We start from the raw sequence: 23,764 nt of genomic DNA, 5'->3' as shown, positions 1-23,764 counted from the left end.
ACAGCCGATAGAGGGCCATTTTACAATAATAATATGACTAATTTAAATAAGTATAATAATCTAACAATCGGGATAAACAACAATATTAAGTATCAACAGTAAGTTAACAACAATAACACAGTAACAAGAGAATGGCAGCGATAACTGGCAAGGGTCGGTTACAGACGGAAGAAAATGGAAATCTGGAGAAGACTTCAGAGGAAACTTCTTTTTGTTTGAAGGATGTAAAGGGTGTGAATATTGTTTTTCTATCTGTTTCTCAATCTGGTTATCCATACATCGAAGCCGATGAATTTTCCACGGGCGAACCGGAACGGTGAGTGACGGCTACCGAGCTGTCGTTTACCGACATGCAGCATGCGGAAAGGACGGCAACTCTTGCGTGACTCACCTCTCAAAGGAATATTCCATTATCCATGCTGTTGTGTACTACTCAAATAATTTCCAGCCTAGTAAGCAACATGGCTAACCCTGAAATGAAACACCGAGTTTCGGGGAATTCTATTAAGCCTCTTCTCATGATGTCGTAACAAACAAACAAACAAACAGATAGAGAAACAGAGGAACGAAGATTAAATTGAACCTAATCTCTGTTTTTGTATACCTAATCCGAGATTTTTTTAGCAAGTAAGAGTCGAAAATTTGAAATGTATGGACGAAATTGTAATTGTATTTATGTAGATATACATTGAGTTCTGTCCATGTTACAGGTGGTCAGACTAAAGAGGAAGTGATCGAGACCAATGAACGGCTGCGGGCGGTCAGAGTACGTCTAGAAGAATCCTACGACACTGCCAAGAAGTCCCTAGTCACCCTCATGGCCAAGTACACAGACAGCAAATCTGTCCGCAACGTCTTTCAACGCTACAACCTTCTCAAGGCTATGATCAAGGTACTGTGCATCTTCTACCGGCAGGGTGAGCCAGTCTTAATCCTTTACACTGCTACTTCATCATGGGACATTGGGAATTAATTTTGAATATTTAAATCATTACTAACATCTAAATGCCTGGAGAATAAGTATGTCTACTAAATTTCATTTCAATTGGACTATAAGGTCCTTCTTAGGTACTTATTTCTGTAGATCAGATGTTTGTTCAGTAATAGGATAGAATGTAAACTTACTGAAGCCAAAAGAATCACATGAATAGAACCAACTATTTAGATCTGTAGCCATGAAAGCCTTTTTGGAATTTAACTTCATGGGGAGTACAAGTTTTTTTTAAAAAAATGGGGAATTCACTTCTCCTTTAGCAGGTTAGCAATCTCTATTTGCTAACAAGGCGTGACCACGCAGTTGGTCTGCATCGTCGGCAATCTCCAATGACTCTTCGCCTTCCAGGAGGATCATCTATCGATTTCTTTCTACTCTATATTATTTACGTCTTTCAAATCAAGCCGTGTATTTTTCTTTCCAGATCAGAATATATATTTTAAGTAATAAAGCTCACTCTCCAGACCAGAAAAAAGAAAAGCCCTATTATAAATGATAATGAAATAAAATAAAGTTGAAAACCCCTTAGCCAAGAGGCCAACCCCCCCCCCCCATCTCCCCCTTCTTCATATCCTTTACCCACCTTCTTCCTCCCTCGCATCTCCCAACCCGCCCGCATACTTTGTCCAGGGACATGTCGTGACCCTCTAGGTGGCCCGCCCCATTTCTTCAGGGTGGGAAATATAAACTTCTTTGATGTTGATAGTTGGTCTGCCACTGCTAAGCAGAGTCTTGGAGAGGCATACAAATCCAAATGATGAGCCCAAATGGCACGTCTGGGCGAAACTCTGCAAGCATACACGGCCTAACCATCCAAGCGCTGGTTCTATTCCTGTGATTTTTACATCTGCGACCGTGAAAGCCGCCCCTCCCCCTTTTTTAATTACTGTAGCGAGTAATAACTATAGTCTAGCCCGGACAACAGTGAAACTATGACTATTGCATAGATCTTAGGGGTATAGCCCATCAGAAACCCTAGAATTTATGTTACTTTCGCTGCACTGCGGAAGAGCTCGTAGATGACATTTCCTAATAGCCAAACTAGTTTGCATTCTAACCTAACAGGTACTGTCTAAAATGCCGGCGTCTCCTTTGATTACTAGGTGGAAAATTCGGCCTCTAAGAAATTTCTCCACCCAATCAACTGCCACTCATTTCACCTTTCCCCATATCTTGTTGACTCCAACTATCTCTCAGTCTATGGTTCTCTTCTATGTGATCCTCGGTCTGCCTTGCCTGCGACTACCCTGTGGGTTCCAGTTCACTGCCTGCCTTGTGATACTTTCTTGTGATCTCCTCAGGGTCTGGTCGAACCACTTCCGTTTTCTTCTCATTATCTTGCGGTACGGGACTTTGACTTGTGGCGTCCCAAAGGTCTGTGTTAAAGTTAAGACGCTATTATGTCCAAATTACCCCAGGCCTCGCACTTTTCTCTTGGAACTTCCGCATAGCCAGACCAAAGCGACAGCGAAGAGTGTGTCTACTACTATTTTCTAGAAACATATTCATTAATTTGCGGTGGTAGCATTGCAATAAATCATTAATATACAAGTTCTTTGCACTGTGTCAAGTAATAAATATGAGAATATATGTAAATATAATGCCAATTTAAAAAAAACGTCGATACTAACAAAACAACTACTAATACTGAAGCGTTTTTATTCCGTCCCTGAAAGGGGAGGCGGGCCACTTAGTCGGTAATGCCGTCTGTCAGGCCAGGAGATTTGTATCGGAGAAGGTGAGGGGGTTGGCGGCCGTGGCCTATACAAGGAACTGTCCCGGCATTCGCCTTAGTGCAGGAGAATGGAAAACCACGGAAAACCATTCTCAGGACAGCCGACAATGGCGAACAGCCTTTCTCCGTCTCCCGAATACCGAGGCGTACAGCCAAGGTAGAGCCGTGGCGACCCCTCCTTTGCTCGGTTGGCCGGTTGAAGTGCAGAGCCGTCAAACCATGGACCAGCCGTGGCCACTTGTGGACCGAGACCCACTCTGCATCCACCGACCGACATGATAAAAAAAAGAACCCAGATTTGTTCAGAAATATTCCCACAATTTATTTGCACGTAAGAGTGTTTATATTCGTAACTCTGTCTTAACACTTATATTTCTTTTAAGAATTTCACAGCAAGGTACATCCTTTCTCAAAAATGGTTTCATGTTTTCCATTATTTCAGGAGGTGATTCGTCTTGAAACGCAGTACTGGACTCTGGTCGACATCCCCAAGCAAGAGAAGCAGGAGACGGTACCGGCGTTCGTCCTGCGCGCATGCGCCATCATGGAGAAGACGCAGAAGTCGGGGGAGGGCGTGAAAACATCGGCCAAACTCGCGGAAGAGGAAGAGAAGCGTCGAGAACGCGTGGAGCGTCTTGAAAGTGAGTGTACATCCTTGAAAATATTACCCCGGCTTACCTTATTAATACTTAATGTCACCGCAACAAGCTGTGATTCCTACTGACTTTCTACCTTTGTTAATTACAGCCTATTTACGACAAATTAGGTAGGATAGTTAATATACGGTAGTCGTATAAATTAGGGAAGGTCAAACTTCAGTTTAAACTGAGAAAATAGTTTCAGGATAATTATGTACTCCTCACTTAATTGAGAGATATAACTCAGTTGATTTTGCATGGGAGGTTCCCCATCCCCCTCTTCTTCCAATCCAAAACAACCCCGTCCAATCCCCTGGCCAGGGACAGGGCGACACCCTCTAGGTGGCCCGCCCCATCCCTTCAGGGTGGGGAATGAAAGCGTCCGAGCGAGCGAGCGTGGGAGTTACCTTCGTGGTCTTCTCCTTGGTACTCGTGGGACTTCATTCCAGGAGACAAAGGGTCAATTGCACCGTCTGAGAATGACAGATCAACAGTATTATGTCATCATAATAGGGATCTTACAAGATTCTATCCATAAACTTAATAATGTTATAAGATACTTTTGCACTGTTATCCTGGATCTCCATGGTCACGTGATCTGTAAAGCACGATCCGTTCATTTCGGAACAAAAAAGTGATAAGATATTCAATTTATGGGGTGACAGTAATATATATATTTGATGGGTAAAAGGAAAATATCGCCTCTGTGGTGTAGTGGTTAGTGGGATTAGCTGTCTCCTTCGGAAGCCCGGATTCGATTCTCGGCTCTGCCACGAAATTTGAAAAATGTTACTAGGACTGGAACGGGGTCCACACAGCCTCGGGAAGCCAGCTGAATAGAAGAGTTCGATTCCCACCTCAGCCATCCTCGAAGTGATTTTCAGTGGTTTCCTACTTCTTCATCAGGAAAATGCCAGGATAGTACCTATCTTAAGGCTACAGCCGCTTTCTTCCTTCTTCCTTATCTATCCCTTCTAATCTTTCCATTCCCCACAAGGTCCCTGTTCAGCATAGCAGGTGAGGGCGTCTGTGCGAGGTATTGGTACCTCCCCTGGTTGTATCCCCGACCAAATGCCTCAGGGTAGTGCCCTTGAGGAGGTAGAGGTGGGATTCCTCGCTGAGTCCTGGGGGCTGGGAAGAAATCAACCTTGGAGGGTTAACGGATTAAATAACAACTAACAACGAAATTAATATTCTAGATGCTAGATCACAAGAAATTATTCTAGTTGTTAGGCAAAAAGAAAATCTTCCATTTGCTGGTTAACAGGAAAATATTCCGGTTAATAGGTGAGAGAAAATATTCTAGTTGCTAGGTAACAGCAAAATATTATTTTGCTAGGCAACAGGAAAATAAAGTTGAAATTAAAGAGGCAAATTTGGGGCAAATATCCCTTTATAGGAAGAAAGGAATTTGGCCTAGGGACAGTAATAATTTATTACGAGAAAGGTTCGTTTAATTTAAAGCTCATTGAAATAATTTCATAGAAGATTGGATTGATTGATTGATTGATTGATTGATTGATTGATTGATTGATTGATTGATTGATTGATTGATTGATTGATTGATTGATTGATTTATTTATTTATTTATTGATTGATTGATTGATTGATTGATTGATTGATTGATTGATTGATTGATTGATTGATTGATTGATTGATTGATTGATTGATTGATTGATTGATTGATTGATTGATTGATTGATTGATTGATTGATTGATTGATTGATTGATTGATTGATTGATTGATTGATTGATTGATTGATTGATTGATTGATTGATTGATTGATTGATTGATTGATTGATTGATTGATTGATTGATTGATTGATTGATTGATTGATTGATTGATTGATTGATTGATTGATTGATTGATTGATTGATTGATTGATTGATTGATTGATTGATTGATTGATTGATTGATTGATTGATTGATTGATTGATTGATTGATTGATTGATTCATTCATTCATTGACGAATTTTTGAACATAACTGACATCTCTGTCAGTTATTTTTACAAAGATTTCAATAGAATGAATGTGTAAAGTCGTACTGAAAGAATATTATGTATCTAGTAGAAATGAATATTTCTAGAAAGATGCATCAGTTTCATTGTGCGTTTCCTATTTAGGAAATACATAAAAGAGTCCGACGAGCCCGGCCCGTTTGCTGAATATTCAGTGTACTCTTGTTCGGTTCAAAGTGCTCTGAGTTCGATACCCGGCTGAACCGGTAATTTTAACAGCGTCAGCTTAATTCCTCTGAATCGGAGACCCGATGTTTTCGCTCGTCTTAATACACCTCTCTTCATCTGCACACAACACGTAACACGGTTAGACTTCATAAACACTCGCAATAGTGAGTACATACCTCCACATAGGATTGACGTCAGGAAGGGCATCCGTCCGTAAAATTAGGCTAAATTCACTTGAAGTGTCAGCCCCAGGAAATTGAGGAATAAAGCTAGGAAAAAGATATGACAATTTTCCTAGTATTCTGTTTAATTTTCGCTTCAGATCCCAGACAGGAGCGGCGATTAGGGAGAGAGGGTGGCAGTAGCCCCGCACTTTGTGGAGAAAAATTAAATTTTTATTCCATATTAGCCACCTAAAACTGGAAATTATTTTAAAAAACAATTTATATAAACCATGTTGTCTATTACTCAAATCTATCCCTTAATGTCTTTAAAAATATTAAACAAATACTTTGCGGAAATACGCACAAAACTCATTCGATGCAGCTAATAGATTTTTCAGTGCAACAGCACGTGGTTGAGCGCATGTGTAGTTTTATTGTTTAGTATTGAATCAAAATCTCGAGAAAACAATTATTATTACCACAATTAAGTTGGTAAACTGTGAGCCTTTACTTCTTTGTCGAAATTCACTCAGAGAGCCTAAGAAAACCTATAATTGTGTAGCTATTATGTTACACTTTTGTTGTGTACGCTCACTATTTCCCCAGGCATCCGGTACTAAAAACTTGATCAAAGCGGAATCGCAAGGGACCAACATTTTTCCGTATTAGACAAGTTTCCACAATACACAAAACATCGTGTTTTTATTTTAATTTTTGCCTTAAAACAGTATTCAGTAATTTTAAATATTCTTTATAGCTTACCTGTAACTGCCTACGCCTGACGCTTGGTTGTCCAGATTGATGTACGTAGTACTCTAGTACACTGATTTATTATTATTATTATTATTATTATTATTATTATTATTATTATTATTATTATTATTATTATTATTATTATTATTATTATTATTCGGTAATTCTCCCAATATTGGAAGACGTTAAGCATATAACTCAATTAATTCTTCTGTGGGTTCCTCTTCTTTTTGTCTAAAGATGCCTCTTTCCAGGATCTCTCTTAAACTTATGTTTGCGTTTTTGAGGTCCTTTCGAAATTCGTTAAGCCAGGGTGTTGAGATCTTAAGCGACGTTACATAATAATATATTTTTTTTCTTGTCAATCGATTTTCTGGTAATCTAGTGAAATGACCGAAGAATTTGAATCGTATTTTCTTAATGTCAATTTCGATGTTTGAGAACTTTTCTGATGTTTCGATTGATTGTAACTTATAACCATCTTAGGTGTATCTTGCTCCTAAGATTTTCCTAATGATCTTCCTCGCTTCTTTTTTAATTTCTTCGCGTTCCTGTTTCCTGTTAGTGCCAGTGTGGTTCACTTGCGTAAAGACTGTTGCTTTTATGCCTGTGTTGTAATGCCGAACTTTTATGTCTTGACATGGATTATTTGTTGTAGATATTTTGGACTAATCCTAATGCTTATTTCATTCTTTTGGAGACGAGTTTATTGTGAGATTCTTTTGAAGCCTGTCGGTTCGATTAATTCTCCGAGGTATTTAAAGTAAGGGACCCTGTCAATTGTACCATAATTTGTTCTCAGGCTCTTGACATCTGTCTTTGAACATAAGAATTTAGTTTTCTCGAACGATATCTGTAGTCCCACCTTTTTTCTGCACTTTCTTTATCTCAAACTATTTAACGGCAGTCTCCTCATCCTTTATTATTATTATTATTATTATTTCTCTTTTACAAGCGAATGAACCACTAAGGATCACGCTACAACTTCATTTCTTTCTCTTCGTGTGGAGTTTTCTCTGTTTCCAATACTCCTTCATGAGTTCGCTGGCCTGCTTCCGTTGTTCATCTGTCCAGGCTCTTCCGGTCTTCCTAGTTCTTCCTGCGGCTTGAACACCTTCCAAATTCTTCAGTGTGTTCCTAAACGTATTCCTTTCTAACAGCTGGTCTTCCAAGATGCTTAACCTTTCCATATCCTTCTTCGTTTCCTTAATCCATGCTTTAGTGGCCTTTATTATTATTATTATTATTATTATTATTATTATTATTATTATTATTATTATTATTATTATTATTATTATTATTATTATTTGACACATACATCAGTTTGTTGATCTGACATTAACCTACCAACACACGCAAGTTGAGTCCGCCAAACACTAGCGTCTGTGTTGTACCGTTCATTGATCATGTCAACGTTTGTGCCCGAAAAAGAACATTTGAGGCACGCATTGCTTTTCTTATTTAATCAAAAGAAAAAAGGCTGTGGAAAGTCATCGTTTACTGGAAGAAACATTTGGAAAACACGCTCCATCGATTAGAATATGTGAGACATGGTTTCAACAATTTAAACGAGGTGATTTTAATGTGATGTGATTTAAATTGTATCTGGGGGGACTAGAGCGGTATTGTGTATTATGAACACTTGAAGCCCGGCGAAACCGTTAATGCACAACGCTAAATGAGCCAGAAGACATGGCAAAGTGATTTTGTTACACAACAATGCGCCGTCTCACACAGCAAAAACAGTTAGACACCTTGAAATCGCTAGGATGGGACATCCTTCCGCACCCGCCGTACTTCCCCGACCTGGCGCCATCTGACAATCACCTCTTCGCATCAATAGGGCATCCACTCGCAGAGCAGCACTTCAGCAATTTCGAGGAAGTTGGAGAATGCATCGACGAATTGTTTGTCACAAAAGGAAAACAGTTTTTCTGGCATCGAACTCATAACTTATCTGAATGATGTGTGTTGAAGCCGATGGCCAATATTTTGAATAAACAAAAAAAAAAAGTTTCCCTTGAAAATTTCGTGTCTTCTTTATCACAAAAAACCGACAGAAACGTATGCATAACCTGGTATTATGGGTGCATTTTCAAGCATTTCATTGTTCCACCATCCGTATGATCACTCTCTCCAAACACGTACATCAGTTCGTCCAAACAATGACATTGATCATACCAGCACCAGAAATACACAAATATTTTACCTAGGACTACATCAGATCGTAATACACTGAGTTTCTCTCATCGGCTGGCCGACAGGCGCGCCCAGCTATCTGCCTCCCGTTGACTCATCACTTCCCGTTACACAGCGCAGCGACAGCACGGGAACCCCCGCACTTCGCAGTTCAGGTCCGTGTTTAGCACGTGTATTAAATATTGATCTGTCGCTCCAACTGTTCTCGAGTTGTGAAGTGTTACTTCGGGGTATAATTCTCATAATGCCTCCACATGTGTACACGGTAGTGGAAAGGGTATTTATGTACGGTAATTAAAAGTCGACAAACTTGACCATATCGGTCCTTAATTGGTCCGTATTGGCTCGTAATAACAATAATGTACAACGGGTGATTGTTTGGTCCGCCCTGTCAATATATTATTAATATTTGAATAATTTATACGAACATGTTTTGGGAGCCTTAACTTTCTCTTAGTGGCTGGCCGGCAAGCGGGTAGTTTTTCCTCCGCCTTACCATTTTACGTATATCCTAATATTTTATATCATAAAGTATTTGAATAAGGTAAATCTGGGACAGATGCCGCATACACTGTAGCTAAAGGTTCCCATCGTTACAGCTAGATGGCAATATGTGTGGTTTTTCAGTTTCTAAGGAAGAACTACTGTCTGCGAGTGTGACGAAATCTGCTCGTATATTACACCAATTATAGCCGATATCATGAGGCGAGTACATGTTTCCTCCTGACAAAGTTTTTGCGTGTGTTAATTTATTGTATATTAAGTTGGCTTCAAATGCTTAAATCAGACGTTTTTAGTACAGTAGACGTCAGAAACATAACTGTAGTTGACAGTAAGCTAATTTTGGGCCATGATAGCCTTGAGGTATGAAAACAGGAGGGTGCGGCGTCTCTCCCTGATAGTTGGCCTTCGGGCTGAGCAGCGGTCGCTGTGCAGGCCAGAGCCATTTTATATAACACAGTGAAGAATCCATTGCACATGCACATTTATAGTAAATCGAAATTAAAATATGATTTTTATGTTGTAAATTATCAGATAGATTTTTTCCATTGAATGATTATATTATGTGGATATAATTGTCTTGTAGTACGTTCTAGTGTTCGGTTATATTAAAGTTGAAGAAATTGGATTAAATTTGATTTTGTCATTAATTATTTTACTCGCGGCATCTCTCCCGAGCAAAGTCGGCATCTATACCGGGATCCAGGGAGAGACGCCGCAGATGCAACAATTCCTTTGTTCACTCCTTTCTCCCATTTACTTTCAATTGCCAATATTTTGTTCATCCCTGATCAAATGTACATGTTTTCAAATTATGCTTGATGAATTTGCAACAATTTTTAAAGTAAATATACCGAGATATAACAAAAGACATAAAAAGTGCGGCAACTCTCCCGGAATTACCCTATATATTTTACCTAGGTACAATAGCTTTTCATTCTTTATTCTTTTTTTTTTATAGTACTAGAGGAGCATTTGCAGAAACATAACGGGAGGTTTGTTCCGCTCTGATTCAAAAAGTCCGGTCCTGCAACAATCGAGCAAACGTCATCTGCCCTGACGGCACAAGCATGGCTAAAATTTTTAAGATGTATACAACGATGAACATATCAATGCAACCTATAAGGGTATTAACTTCAAAGGATGTCAAATTGGACGATAAGATGGTAGCTTTATAGTGGCAGCAACAATACAAGCAGTGACAAGTAACATTTTATCAGTGGCTCACTCAGCTAACGGATCCATCCAGGGTGTTGATACACGTTGTATGAGTGTAAAGGATAGGAGGAATGAGTGGACGATTCAAGAGTGTTTTTAAATATGTTCCATGTCTTACGTGCTTGGGTTAGAACATGCATTATTATACAAAAACGCAAAGTGTACATGAGGCTATTGGTATCAAAAGGAGCAAACTCCGCCTTCCTGCACTTTACAGTGGGAGTGATTTTTTATCTATTGCATTTCTATTCACTCTATCTGGGTGATTTTTATCTTATATACACAAGAGACAGGCTGTGAGCGATTAATCAAAGAAAACCTACCGTATAATTAATGGTTAATTAGGTATTTTAAATTGTATTTCGGAGATTGACCCATTTGATACTGTCAGATTTTCGTGGATATTTTTGATACCAACATGTAAGGAGATTGCTCTTTTTGCTAATAACTTACAGAATTGTGATACCTGTCACTATAATGTACTGTAAATTTATTTAAGAGTTACAAAAGTGATGAATAATATTACCTAGACTGAAAAATGGAAGACCACCAGCACGAAACACATCAGTTTAAATTTGCAAACAATCTTACTACCAATACATTCAATATAGGGTACAATAAAATTTAAAAATTATCCTTCAGATAGTCAGTAAAAAGAAGGAAGAAAAGTCTGTAAACCAAGGATAGCTGTTATACTAAAGTGCCCTGAGGTTATGATCAGTTCACATGGATATTGACTGTACAAGAGTATACAAGTCCATTTCCCAATTGAATTTCTACCTGGTAAAAAATATTTACTGACTGAATGTTATTGCCACTTTTTTTTGCAACAACTGATTTCCATTTCCTATGATCGTGAGTCTATTTCCTCGCTTTTGTGGGTGACACAGGTGTCACGTTTTGCAGTAGCATGTCCATCACAGAAAGCACTGAAGAAAGCTACAGTTTGTTTTGGTAATATAATATGTTCGTGCACGTTCATATACTTTCAAAACACCTCAAAAATACCTCCAGTATAAGTATAAAACCGAAAAATAGGCATGCATAAGCAAGACAGTCTCAATTTATAACTCAATTGAACCAATATGGCAGCACTCACATGGCGTGAGCAGAAAGAGCTGATTGGTAGTTCTGAAGATTGTTCCTTTTGATACCAAGAGATGGCGGAGATTGTTCTGTTTGAAAGTCAGGCTGTACTTTCTTGCTCTGAAACGATGGGATTTTATTCTTTTTGAAAAAGACGAACAGCATAGTTTTATAGACAGCTATTAATACAATACCACGGTATCAATAACTCATTTCCAACGAAAAGTGGAGATTGCTCTTTTTGATACCAATAGCCTCACATATAGTGTTCCAGAGTTGAGGTTATACAGGACAATGCTTAATGTAATATGATAAGATGTTGTATCTTGAGACCTGAGTAAGGTAGATTTTGATGTAAATACGCTGACGAAGGGAGTTAAGGCTCCCGAAACATGTACGTATAAATTATTCAAATATTAATAATATATTGACAGGGCGGGCCAAACAATCACCCGTTATACATTATTGTTGGTACGGTAATTATGTGAAAACTGAGTCTTGCAGGGAAATCGTTAGGCGATTTGTAACACAGTTTCTTTCCTGTGTACGCTCTCCGCACAGAGAGTAAAGTCAGAGGAACTGGTTCTTTACTCGATAAGACGCAAAGTGTTAAAAACGGGTACTTAACGAGGAAAAGTAAATGAAATGGCAGAAAGTGTAGCACATACGCCTGGGGTTTCGAAGAGCTCAACATGGCGGCCTACGAAAATGTTAAAAAACTGAAACCATACAAGGTAACTGTAGTATACGAACTGCATCCACGTGATCATGGTAAGGGGGTGCTTTTTGAAATTGGATGTTGCGAAACATTCTTGATGAAATAATTTATCCACGCTTAATATTTGTTTTTGACGAAGTACGGTTCCATTTACACGAGTATGTTTCGACGCAGAATAACAGATATTGGAGTACACAAAAAAAAACGATGGCATATACGAAATTCCTCTACATGACGAATGGATCCGAGTATGGTGCGCATTGAATGGATACAGAATTATAGGACCTCTCTTTTTCCAGGGAACAATTAATGCACAAAGATACAGGGATAATATAACTCAAACCATGCTTTGACGGACCGACACTGACTGTCGAAATGGATATTTTCAGTAAGACTCTGCCACTGCGCATACTTTTATTTATGGAGGAGCTTAAAAAATAAAGTGTATACAAGAAACCCTCACACGTTGGACGAAGTGAGAGAACATATCCGGAGAGAAAAAGCCTCAATTACGAAAGACGAACTTATACGTGAGAATCGGAGTTTCCTAAGACGATGCCAGAAGTGTGTGAACGCAGGAGGAGAACATTTCCAACATCTCCTGTCTTAAGAAAAAGAAAACCTACAACCCGTTTTCCAGTCGGTGATTGGGTCAGGGATGGCATGAATGAAGCCCACATCTTGCTGCGAGGATAGGTATTGTGCCGGCTGCCGAAGCCTGTCGCACTCCTCTGGCGTAATGATTAATGACTCACAGATGAAATGATAATGGAGAGTGTTGCTCGAATGAAAGATGGCAGGGAAAACTGGAGTACCCGGAGGAAAACCCGCCCCGCCTCCGCTTTGTTCAGCACAAATCTCACATGGAATGACCAGGATTTGAATTACGGAACCCAGCGGTGAGAGGCTGGCGCGCTGAAGCCTGAGCCACGGAGGCTTTGTGCTGTCATAAAGTACGAGCTTATTTGCTTAACTCTTAATTACTAATTTTCTTAATGTGAATTGTTATCTCACGTCATGCACGGATAAAGTGAACGAAGTGTTCCTATGCCGCGAAGCGGGCAGTGATGAGTCAAAGGAATGGCAGATAAGCTGGTCGCACCTGTCGGCCAACCGATGGGAGAAACTCACTGTATTTTCCGAGTAGAATGGCACTGACAGTTCAACTCCCAAGCGTCAGCACTTTTTTCTGTTGCGTCAGCACCCGAGGTCATTGACCCCGGCGATTGACCCCCCGATCACGTGACCGTGACGTCACGACCATGTGCTATTGTTTGTAAACAAAGCCACGTGCTTGGTCACGTGGTTCTTTTTTACAGCTGTCAAGGTGACAGCTGCCATCTTTAACGATGTGGGCGCGGAATTTTAAACAACAGAGCATCGCTAACCTCAGTGCTGCTATCCTGACAGACCCTAACCTCATTGCTGCCACCTTATGCACGTGGTGGTGGGAAATTTAAAATACACGTGCCTTTTTGACATCTGTGCCTGACACAACGCTCGGCAGTTTCGCTCGGCAGTTCCTCTTTAACTTCTCGCCGGTAACGTGATGCTTGAGGTGAGTTTCTATAGTGGTCATTTTCTTTTAGGTCCGTTTGAATCGAGATCTATCCAGAGTTACGTTTGACCAGCTAAGAACATAGTTTTTCATGAAATCTCACGTGTCAACCTACGGCCTCAGTCCACTCACATTTTTTAATATACTACTGAAATATAGGTTCAAAAACCATTTTATACCCTACTAAGTTAAGCTATTTCAGCAAGTTTTAAGCAAGATACATGCCATGAAAGTTTTCACTTGATTCTAAAAATCCGACCAATTTATGATGGCTCTGTGATTATAATCCTATGAAGAACTATTTTTTACAAACATCGGACAATAAAATGGTCTTCCCTTTTATACTATATAGTAATACTCTGAAAAAATTAGCTAATAATGTATATATGCTAAAATCTCTCATGATAGAACGTTCAAAAAGATTTTATATATTGCTCCAAGGTCAATAGTCTGTTTTTAATCAGCTTTTTAGATAGTCAAGAAAGAAGATTTTACACAAACTTGTTGGCTACTATAATTCTGTATATAGGATAATTTTACTTATTTTCTAGAACTTTATTATGGTATATATAGTAGATATTTGTGCAGTCAAATGTTTTATGTTGTGACGCAATTATAAATTTGTTAGGTATTTGAGAAGGTTTATCTGTGTGCATACATATGTAATTTACTGAATGTCCTTGTTTGCTTAACCCTAGGCTGCTGATGGCATAAAAATGCCGAAACCGGTACCTAAAAATTGACAATAAAAATGTGACATTTAATTATATCACATTTTAAGTAGTATTGAACAGGTGGAGAATCCTACCCTTTATCTTTGAATGTAAATCTGTGAAGATGACAGCCGCCATCCTTAACCACGTGGGCGCGGAATTTTAAACATGTGAACGTGGCTAACCTCAGTGCTCCCATCTTGACGGGGCTAAACTTCAATACTGCCACCTTATGCACATGGTGGCGGGCAATTTAAAATCCACGTGCTTTTTGACAGCTGTCAGGTCCAAACCACGTGGGCGCGGAATTTGAAATCCGCGTGCTTTTTGACAGTCCTAAACACGTGCACTTGTTTTGCCACGGAGTTTAAACAAGTAAACATGGCTAACCTCAGTGCTGCCATCTTAACAGACCCAAACCTCACTGCTTTTCCGAATTGTGCAAGTAGATTTTAAAGAATTATTTCATTTCCGCGTTGAGGATATTCCGCATTATTCAAAATCAAGAGCAATGTAACGCCGTAAGCTCCGCCGAGACCGAGAAAATATTCAGTAGTGGACAAGTTTTCGCTTTATTCAAGTACCGCTTTGAGCACATTTTACTGTATTTTGTTTTCTATAAAATAAAATTAATTTCCAGTCGCCGCTAATGATCCCTGATGTGTGCGTTGACAGTACATTTGTCTGTTCTTTCCTCAAAGAACTGTATATTCGTAAATTTTTTTATATTTCTCGTAGAGAGCATGAAGCGACCTCGCTTGAAAGTGGACTAAGAGCAATGGTTGTGAGGTGGACTCAGTTCTGTTGCGGTTTACAGAAAGGTCCCTCGTTTACAAAATGTAACAGTTCCTCGTGGAAGTGTTCTCGGCCGAGAGCTGTTTGCGGTCTGCCTATGGCTCATCAATCCATATTACTAGCACGTCGATCGCTGGCCAGACGTAACATATATTAGGATAAGGAAGTCGTTGTGGTCTGACAATGAATTACTGCGAGTGGACTAACAACACAGGGTGATATATACCCACACACAAATTTACCCGCACAAAATTACACCTCCCACGATCATGCCTCGTACATGCAGTGTTGTGCCCGGTTGTAATAATTTCGTTAAATATCAGGCGTTACGAAACCATGGTAAAACTCTCATCGTGGTATTATCATTAACCTAGGCACCGTTTCCTGACGCTCATTTTTCTCGCTATTATTCCCCTAGAAAGCAATTCAAAGTAATATTCAGAAGGCAGTGATAATTTCGACAGTCACCTGTCGTTTAATTTATCCAATTTATTCAACCGATGAACGGAAATCACTGTATTTTCCGCATTGTGCAAGTAGATTTTAAAGAATTTCTTCATTTCCGCGTTGAGGAGATTCCGCATTTTACAAAATTAAGAACATTATACCGCCGTAAGCTTCGCCGAGACCGAGAAAATATTCCGTAGTGGACAAGTTTTCGCTTTATCCTAGTTCCGCTTTGATCACATTTTACAGTATTTTGTTTTCTATAAATTTTTGTGCGTCCCACCCCCACCCGCGCATTAATTTCCAATCGCTGTTACTGGTACCCTGATGTGTGCCTCTGAAACCTTCAGATGTATTATTTATTTATTTATTTATTTATTTATTTATTTATTTATTTATTTATTTTATTTATTTATTTATTTATTTATTTATTTATTTATTTATTTATTTATTTATTTATTTATTTATTTATTTATTTATTTATTTATTTATTTATTTATTTATTTATTTATTTATTTATTTATTTATTTATTTATTTATTTATTTATTTATTTATTTATTTATTTATTTATTTATTTATTTATTTATACAATTTGCTTTACGTCGCACTGACATAGGTAGGTCTTATAGCGACGATGGGATAGGAAAGGGCTAGGAGTGGGAAAGAAGAGCCCGTGGCCTTAATTAAGGTGCATCCCCAGCATTTGCCTGGTATGAAAATGGCAAACCACGGAAAACCATCTTCAGGGCTGCCGACAGTGGGGTTCGAACCCACTGTCTCACGGATTCAAGCTCACAGCAGCGCGCCCCTAACCGCACGGGCAACTCTCCCGGTCTTTTTATTTTTACGAAGAATATTGTTCTTTATTGCTTGGTAGCAAACAACATGATTTTTCCATTCAGATTTTATCATAATGCAAAGACTACTGAACAATTTGATTATACAATTTAGGGGATTTGAAAGATCATAAAAATACGACTGTAATTTTCTTTCTTTCCAAATCTTTTTACCGTCCAGGGCTGGTTTTTCCCTTGCACTCAGCGAGGAATCCCACCTCTACTGCCTTGAGGACAGCGTCCTGAAACGTGAGTCAGTCACTCGTCTTTAATTTATCCAAAAGGCAGTGATAATTTCGACAGTCACTCGTCTTTAATTTATCCAAAAGGCAGTGATAATTTCGACAGTCACTTGTTTCTAATTTACCCAAAAGGCAGTGACATTTTCGATAGTCACTTGTCTTTAGTTTATCCAAAAGCAGTGATAATTCCGACAGCCACCTGTCTTTAGTTTATCCAAAAGGCAGTGATAATTTCGACAGTCACTTGTCTTTAGTTTATCCAAAAGCAGTGATAATTCCGACAGCCACCTGTCTTTAATTTATCCAAAAGGCAGTGATAATTTCGACAGTCATCCTCCTTTGTTTATCCAAAAGGCAGCGATAATTTCGACAGTCACCTGTCTTTAATTTATCCAAATGGCAGTGATAATTTCGACAATCACCTGTCTTTAATTTATCCAAACGGCAGTGATAATTTCGACAATCACCTGTCTTTAATTTATCCAAATGGCAGTGACAATTTCGACAATCACCTGTCTTTTATCCAAACGGCAGTGATAATTTCGACAATCACCTGTCTTTAATTTATCCAAATGGCAGTGATAATTTAGACAGCCGCCTGTCTTTAATTTATCCAAATGGCACTGATAATTTCGACAGTCAGCTGTTTCTAATTTACCCAAAAGGCAGTGATATTTTCGATAGTCACTTGTCTTTAGTTTATCCAAAAGCAGTGATAATTTCGACAGTCACCTGTCTTTAATTTATCCAGAAGGCAGTGATAATTTAGACAGCCGCCTGTCTTTAATTTATCCAAACGACAGTGATAATTTAGACAGTCACTTGTCTTTAGTTTATCCAAAAGGCACTGATAATTTCGACAGTCACCTATCGTTTAATTTATCCAGTTATTTCTTTTTAATGCTAGGAAGAATATTGTTTTTATTGCTTGGTAGCAAACAACATGCTTTTTTTCATTCAAGAATTACCATAACACAAAGCCTACTGAACAATTTGATTATACAATGAAGAGGATTTGAAAGATCATAAAAAATACGACTGTAATTTTCTTTCTTTCTTAATCAGTTTACCCTCCAGGGTTGGCTTTTCCCTCGGACTCAGCGAGGGATCCCACCTCTACCGCCTCAAGGTCAGTGTCCTGGAGCGTGAGACATTTGGTCGGGGGGTACAACTGGCCAGGAGGAGCAGTACCTCTCACGGACGGCTTCACCTGCTATGTTGAACAGAGGATTGTGGGGGATGCGCAGTTGGAATGGATAGGCAAGAGGTTGAGTGTATGCCATTTCAGCTAATCACACTAGCCGCTATACCACAGAGGCTGGCCCCACGGTGTAGGACTAGCATGCCTGCCTTTTACGCGGACGCTTCGGGTTTTATTCCCGGCCAGGTCAGAGAATTGTTACCAAAATCTGAGGGCTGGCTCAAGGTCCACTCACCCTTCGTGATTACAACTGAGGAGCCAAGAATAACGGCCGAGAAGATTTGTCGTGCTGGCCACATGACACCTCATAATCTTCAGGCGTTCAGGCTGAGCAGCGGTCACTTGGTGGGCTATAGCTCTTCGGGGCTGCTGCACTATGTTTTTTCTTTACTCCACCAGAAAGGCGGATATTGAAAGAATTACCGGTAACTAATTAACTTTTCTTCCGGCCAATACTTTACACTTGAAGCAGCAAGATCGTACTCATACTTCGTAGATGTACGAATGTTTTCATTTATTGAATATCTAATTTTCTTCCGCCTCTGTGGTGTAGTGGTTACGGTGATTAGCTGTCACCCCCCGGAGGACCGGCTTCTATTCCCAGCTCTGACACGAAATTTTAAAAGTTGTACGAAGGCTGAAACAAGGTCCACTCAGCCTCGGGAGGTAAAGTGAGTAGAGGGGTTTCAATTCCTACCTCAGCCAACGTCGAAGTGATTTTCCGTGGTTTTCCACTTCTTCTCAAGGCAAATGCCGGGATGGTACCTAACTTAAGGCCATACTGCATCCTTCCCTCTCCTTTATCTATCCCTTCGAATCTTCCCATCCCCTCACAAGGCCCCTGTTCAGTATAGCAGGTGGGCGAGGTACTGTCTTCCTTTCGAGTTGTATCCCCGACCAAATGTCTCAGGCCCAAGGTTGAATCCCTCGCTGAATCCAGAGAAGAAATCAACCTTAGACGGTGAACGGACTAAGAATGAAATGTATGTGTTAACGGCATGGACGATATGAGATTTGCAGATCTAACAAATTAGGGCGCCAGATGGAAAACTTTCAGAACGACTGTATCTTCGGTAACCTCCCTACAAAAGCTTTAAGTCCTAATACAGAATCTATGACTTGTGAGTACTATCTTTCATCCATACAAAGAGGATTCTGCCTGGTCACTTAGTTCAGTAAATGGCCTCAAGCGGACTTGACTTGTATTTTAGGAAGAGCGGTTGTTGCGATGTCGGCAGTTTTGCCCCACCCCTCCAATATTGCTGACCTGCAGAAGCGTGTGAGGCACTAAATACTGTTCGACTAACTGTGAAATGGCTTCTTTGATTGTATAAATAAGCGTTTTGTAGAGGCAAGCAATTGTTTTGGCCGTTATCCAGGAAGCCAAGGCAATAGCATAGCCTCCTGAAAGAAACAAGCGAAGTAGATCGGCTGTTACAGGGCCAACGAAGCGCTAAGCTGGAGGTGATAGGCGAGTCTCAATGTTGTTATCTTGTTAATAGAACTGTTAAAGAGTTCGTTTATAAAAACTGTAAACATTTGAATAGCGTGTTGCGTTATCACAACGATCTGGCAAATACTGAAATAGCTGTAATTATTATTGCTCAATAAGTGGAGCGTTAATGCTGAAAAATAAGTATATAATGAAATAGAAATTTTCCAAGAAGTAGGATTACCAGATATACAATTCTGCCCGGAACATGTTTTTCTCATTTTGTTCCTAGTACGGTGCACACTTTAAATCATATGCTGAATGATCATTATTATTATTACTATTATAGATACATACATCATTATAGACCGTTATGCCATTCAGCGTTCAGTCTGCAAGCCTCTGTGAATTTACTAAACGTCGCCACAATCCTCTGTTTGCAGCTAGTGCTATGGCCACATTTAGTTCTATACCTCGTATCCTTAAATCGTTAGAAATTGAGTCTTAACATCATCATCTTGGTCTCTTTTTACTTCTCTTACCCTCCATGACAGAGTCTGTTATTCTCGTAAGTAACCTGTCCTCCTCCATTCGCTTCACATGACCCCACCACCGAAGTTGGTATATGCGTACAGCTTCATCCACCGAGTTCATCCCTAACTAAGCCTTTATCTACTCAATCCGAGTACCCTCCTGCCATTGTTCCCATCTGTTTATACCAGCAATCATTCTCACTACTTCCATGTCTGTTACTTATAACTTATGAATAAGATATCCTGAGTCCACCCAGCCTTCGCTCCCGTAAAGCAGAGTTGGTCTGAAAACAGACCGATGTAAAGCTAGTTTAGTCCGGGAGCTGACTTCCTTCTTACAGAATACTGCTGATCGAAACTGCGAGCTCACTGCATTAGCTTTACTACACCTTGATTCAATCTCACTTACTATATTACCATCCTGGGAGAACACACAACCTAAATACTTGAAATTATCGACCTGTTCTAGCTTTGTATCACCAATCTGACATTCAATTCTCTTGGATTTCTTACCTACTGACATCAATTTAGTCTTCGAAATGCTAATTTTCATACCATACCCACTGCACCTATTTTTAAGATCAAAGATGTTAGACTGCAGGTTTTTGGCACAATCTGCCATTAAGACCATGTCGTCAACATAGGCCAGACTGCTTACTACACTTCATCCTACTACGTTTCAGCAGAAGATCCATGGAAACTACGAACAACAAAGGTGAAAGATTACAGCCTTGTCTGACCCCTGTCAGTATCCTGAACCAAGAACTTATTCTGCAATGCGTGCAGCTTCATCCACCGAGTTCATTCCTAACTGAGCCTTTATCTCCTCATTCCGAGTACCCTCTTTTCATTGTTCCCACCTGTTCTACCATCAGTTCTCAGCCCAGCTGTCAAGATAAATGCCTGTGATTGATTTTAATAATCTACCTCCAGAATGGCGAACATCTTTTCTCTCGGTACCCTGTCATATGCTTTCTCTAGATCTACAAAACATAAACACAACTGCCTATTCCTCTCGTAGCATTTTTCAATTATCTGGCGCATACTGAAAATCTGATCATGACAGCCCCTCAGTGGTCTGAAACCACACTGGTTTTCATCCAACTTCCTCTCAACCACTAATCGCATCCTCCCTTCCAAGATGTCAGTGAATACTTTGTCTAGCATACTAATCGATGAAATACCTCAATAGTTTTTGCACTCTTTCCAGTTCCCTTGCTTATAAATAGATGCAATTACTGTTTTTGTCCAATCTGAAGGTACCTTACCAACACTACATGCTAATCTTACTACTCTATGAAGCCATTTTATCCCTGCCTTTCCACTACCCTTCACCAATTCAGGTCTAATTTCATCTAATCCTGCTGCTTTACGACAATGGAATGTATTTACCTTCCTTACCACTTCCTCTAGCGTAAATTCACCAACATCGTTTTCCTCCTCCCATGAACTTGGTTGTTCGCGACACCGCCAGGAAGATTTCCTTTTACAGTTTGTTAGGTTTGTGCAAATATGTGTGTACTTATCAAGTCATCCTTGAAATAAAATAAGAGTGATATAACAGACAATGTTTCATTTGTAACAATAATATTCAGAAATTACTCAGCCCAATTTATTATTAACTGAAGTGTGAGCCATGTTCTGAGCAGATGAACAATGCTATTCTGATAAAAGTATGCCAGTTCAAAACTGATCTTTACATTTATTGCTTATTTGAACATAATAATCAATCATTCTTCGTTAATGTTTTGAAACTTTACAGTCAGTCTAGAAAAAAAAAATTGCAAAATTGTATAGAAGTCCATTACGTGCTTCATCTGTCAACATTTAAATTTGAAAAGTTAAAAATATATTATAAATATGCTGTAGGTACATTATTAATTATAAATTTACCTTTTCTTCCTCCTTTTAAATTTACAGTATTCTTGCTGTACTTAAACTGATTTTTTTCTATTTGATTTTCCACAGATATGACGACGTTACAGATTGAGTCAGAAAATACGCAGATGACAAACGACCTCTACCGTCTGTTGAAGAAGTACTCCGGTTTGAGGAACCTCATACGAGAATTGAAGGTAACGAACCCATTTTTACGTATCAGCAGACATTTAGAAAGTAAAAACATGAATACACCAGAGAAATTAACATCCTGTGCGGTCGGATTCATCAATTTTTCGGAAGTGCGGACGTGACAAGTAAAATTTGTTCGCCTTTTAGTGTTCTGTCACCTCTACTTGGTCCGAAGCAGATCTTGCGTCAGGACATTTAACCTCAATCTCTCCGAAAACGGAAGCGCGTTGACCTGAACCCTTATATATGAGTTACTGTGGAGTGTCCCCTCACAGGTTGAAATCATTCAGGCAGGGTCTGCCCCCTCCTCATGAGATTAAGGGAATATAAACAGCTGTGCAAACACACACTACCAATATTCTAAAACAATCTTCAATCATTTAAATTTCAGGTAAATTACCTCACAAAATAAAACAATATTAGAGTAACTATTCCATTCTTCCTAAAGTCAGCATTCCTGTTATCATCTTTATTAAATTACACGGTCAGTGAATAAGATTATACACTAACAGGTGGTGTGTAATAATAATTATACCTCGGATTTATAGGTGGTAATAGGTTAGAATGTAAAGTAATTTGGTTTGTAGGAAGTGTCATGCAACCCCTTGTACCATAATGTAGGAAGAGTACCATAAATTCAAGGGGTTCTATAGGCTGTACCCCTAATATCTATGCAAATCTCATAGCATAACCGTTGTACAGTGTAGGGTACACTTGTTACTGGCCTAAGTAAGTTTGCATTCTAACCTATCAGCACCTAATAATCCGGACTCTAGTAATAATATTTTTTTCTTTGCTAGGGGCTTTACGTCGCACCGACACAGATAGGTCTTATGGCGACGATGGGATAGGAAAGGCCTAGGAGTTGGAAGGAAGCGGCCGTGGCCTTAATTAAGGTACAGCCCCAGCATTTGCCTGGTGTGAAAATAGGAAACCACGGAAAACCATTTTCAGGGCTGCCGATAGTGGGATTCGAACCTACTATCTCCCGGATGCAAGCTCACAGCCGCGCGCCTCTACGCGCACGGTCAACTCGCCCGGTAGTAATAATATTAAACATCCTTAAATCCTCTAGAAGTAGTTCACTGATGAGCTTTGCCACAAGCCAGTTTCGTCTTCAGATGAAGTGTGTTATTTATTAAGAATTGTTTTGCATGGTCCAGATGAAACCTAAAGCATTGGAAGGTGTACCGTATTGTGTATAATCCATTCAACTTTCAGCGCAATTGAGGAAATTCCTTAATTTTATTTTTGTCCTAGAAAGGGGACCCCTACTTTGTCTGCTAAGGAATGTTTTCAACATTAAAATTCTTTTTATTGGAGATGTGTCACTTTGGAGACTGATGTATTTGAACGTCTCTGTTTCAGAACGAGTACATGAACTCGAAGGTGTACCCGATCTTCCCTCGCTACACGATCCTCAAGGACATGATCAAGGACATCATGCACGATCCGGACTATATGGAAGTCTGTCACGAGGTGGATGTTTAGTGGAACAGGTAGCTCGGTCGGCCCCCGTCGGCCGTGCTTCTCGTGAACCTTTACTGCAAATACACGCTTATTACTTTGTTTAAGATATACCATCCAAGGTGGAATAAAAATGTCAATTGTTAACGATCCATAGGATTACTGCTGTTGAGACTAGACTGGCTTCTGGGAAACTCATCAAACAGATTAGAGACGGTTACAGCTTTCTGCCTGCAAACCTCTGTCAGTTAACTAAGTGCTTCACAATCCTCTG

At 39.5% G+C, this 23,764-nt stretch overlaps 1 protein-coding gene across 1 annotated transcript in view; it reads left to right on the top strand.

The window, feature by feature from the left end:
- The window catches only part of LOC136882144 (uncharacterized), a 504,614-nt gene extending 481,100 nt beyond the window's left edge, over window positions 1-23,514 (top strand). Inside the window, exons 3-6 of the mRNA XM_067154689.2 lie at window positions 711-892; window positions 3,172-3,370; window positions 21,922-22,028; window positions 23,392-23,514. Of these exons, the coding sequence (XP_067010790.1) occupies window positions 711-892; window positions 3,172-3,370; window positions 21,922-22,028; window positions 23,392-23,514 (611 nt within the window). The remainder of the gene's footprint in view (window positions 1-710; window positions 893-3,171; window positions 3,371-21,921; window positions 22,029-23,391) is intronic.
- The last annotated feature ends 250 nt before the right edge of the window (window positions 23,515-23,764 follow it).

Source organism: Anabrus simplex, chromosome 10 (genome assembly GCF_040414725.1).
Source record: "Anabrus simplex isolate iqAnaSimp1 chromosome 10, ASM4041472v1, whole genome shotgun sequence".
Lineage (NCBI taxonomy): Eukaryota > Metazoa > Arthropoda > Insecta > Orthoptera > Tettigoniidae > Anabrus > Anabrus simplex.
Note: the sequence above shows the minus strand (reverse complement) of the source record. Positions and strands in the feature narration are given on the sequence as shown.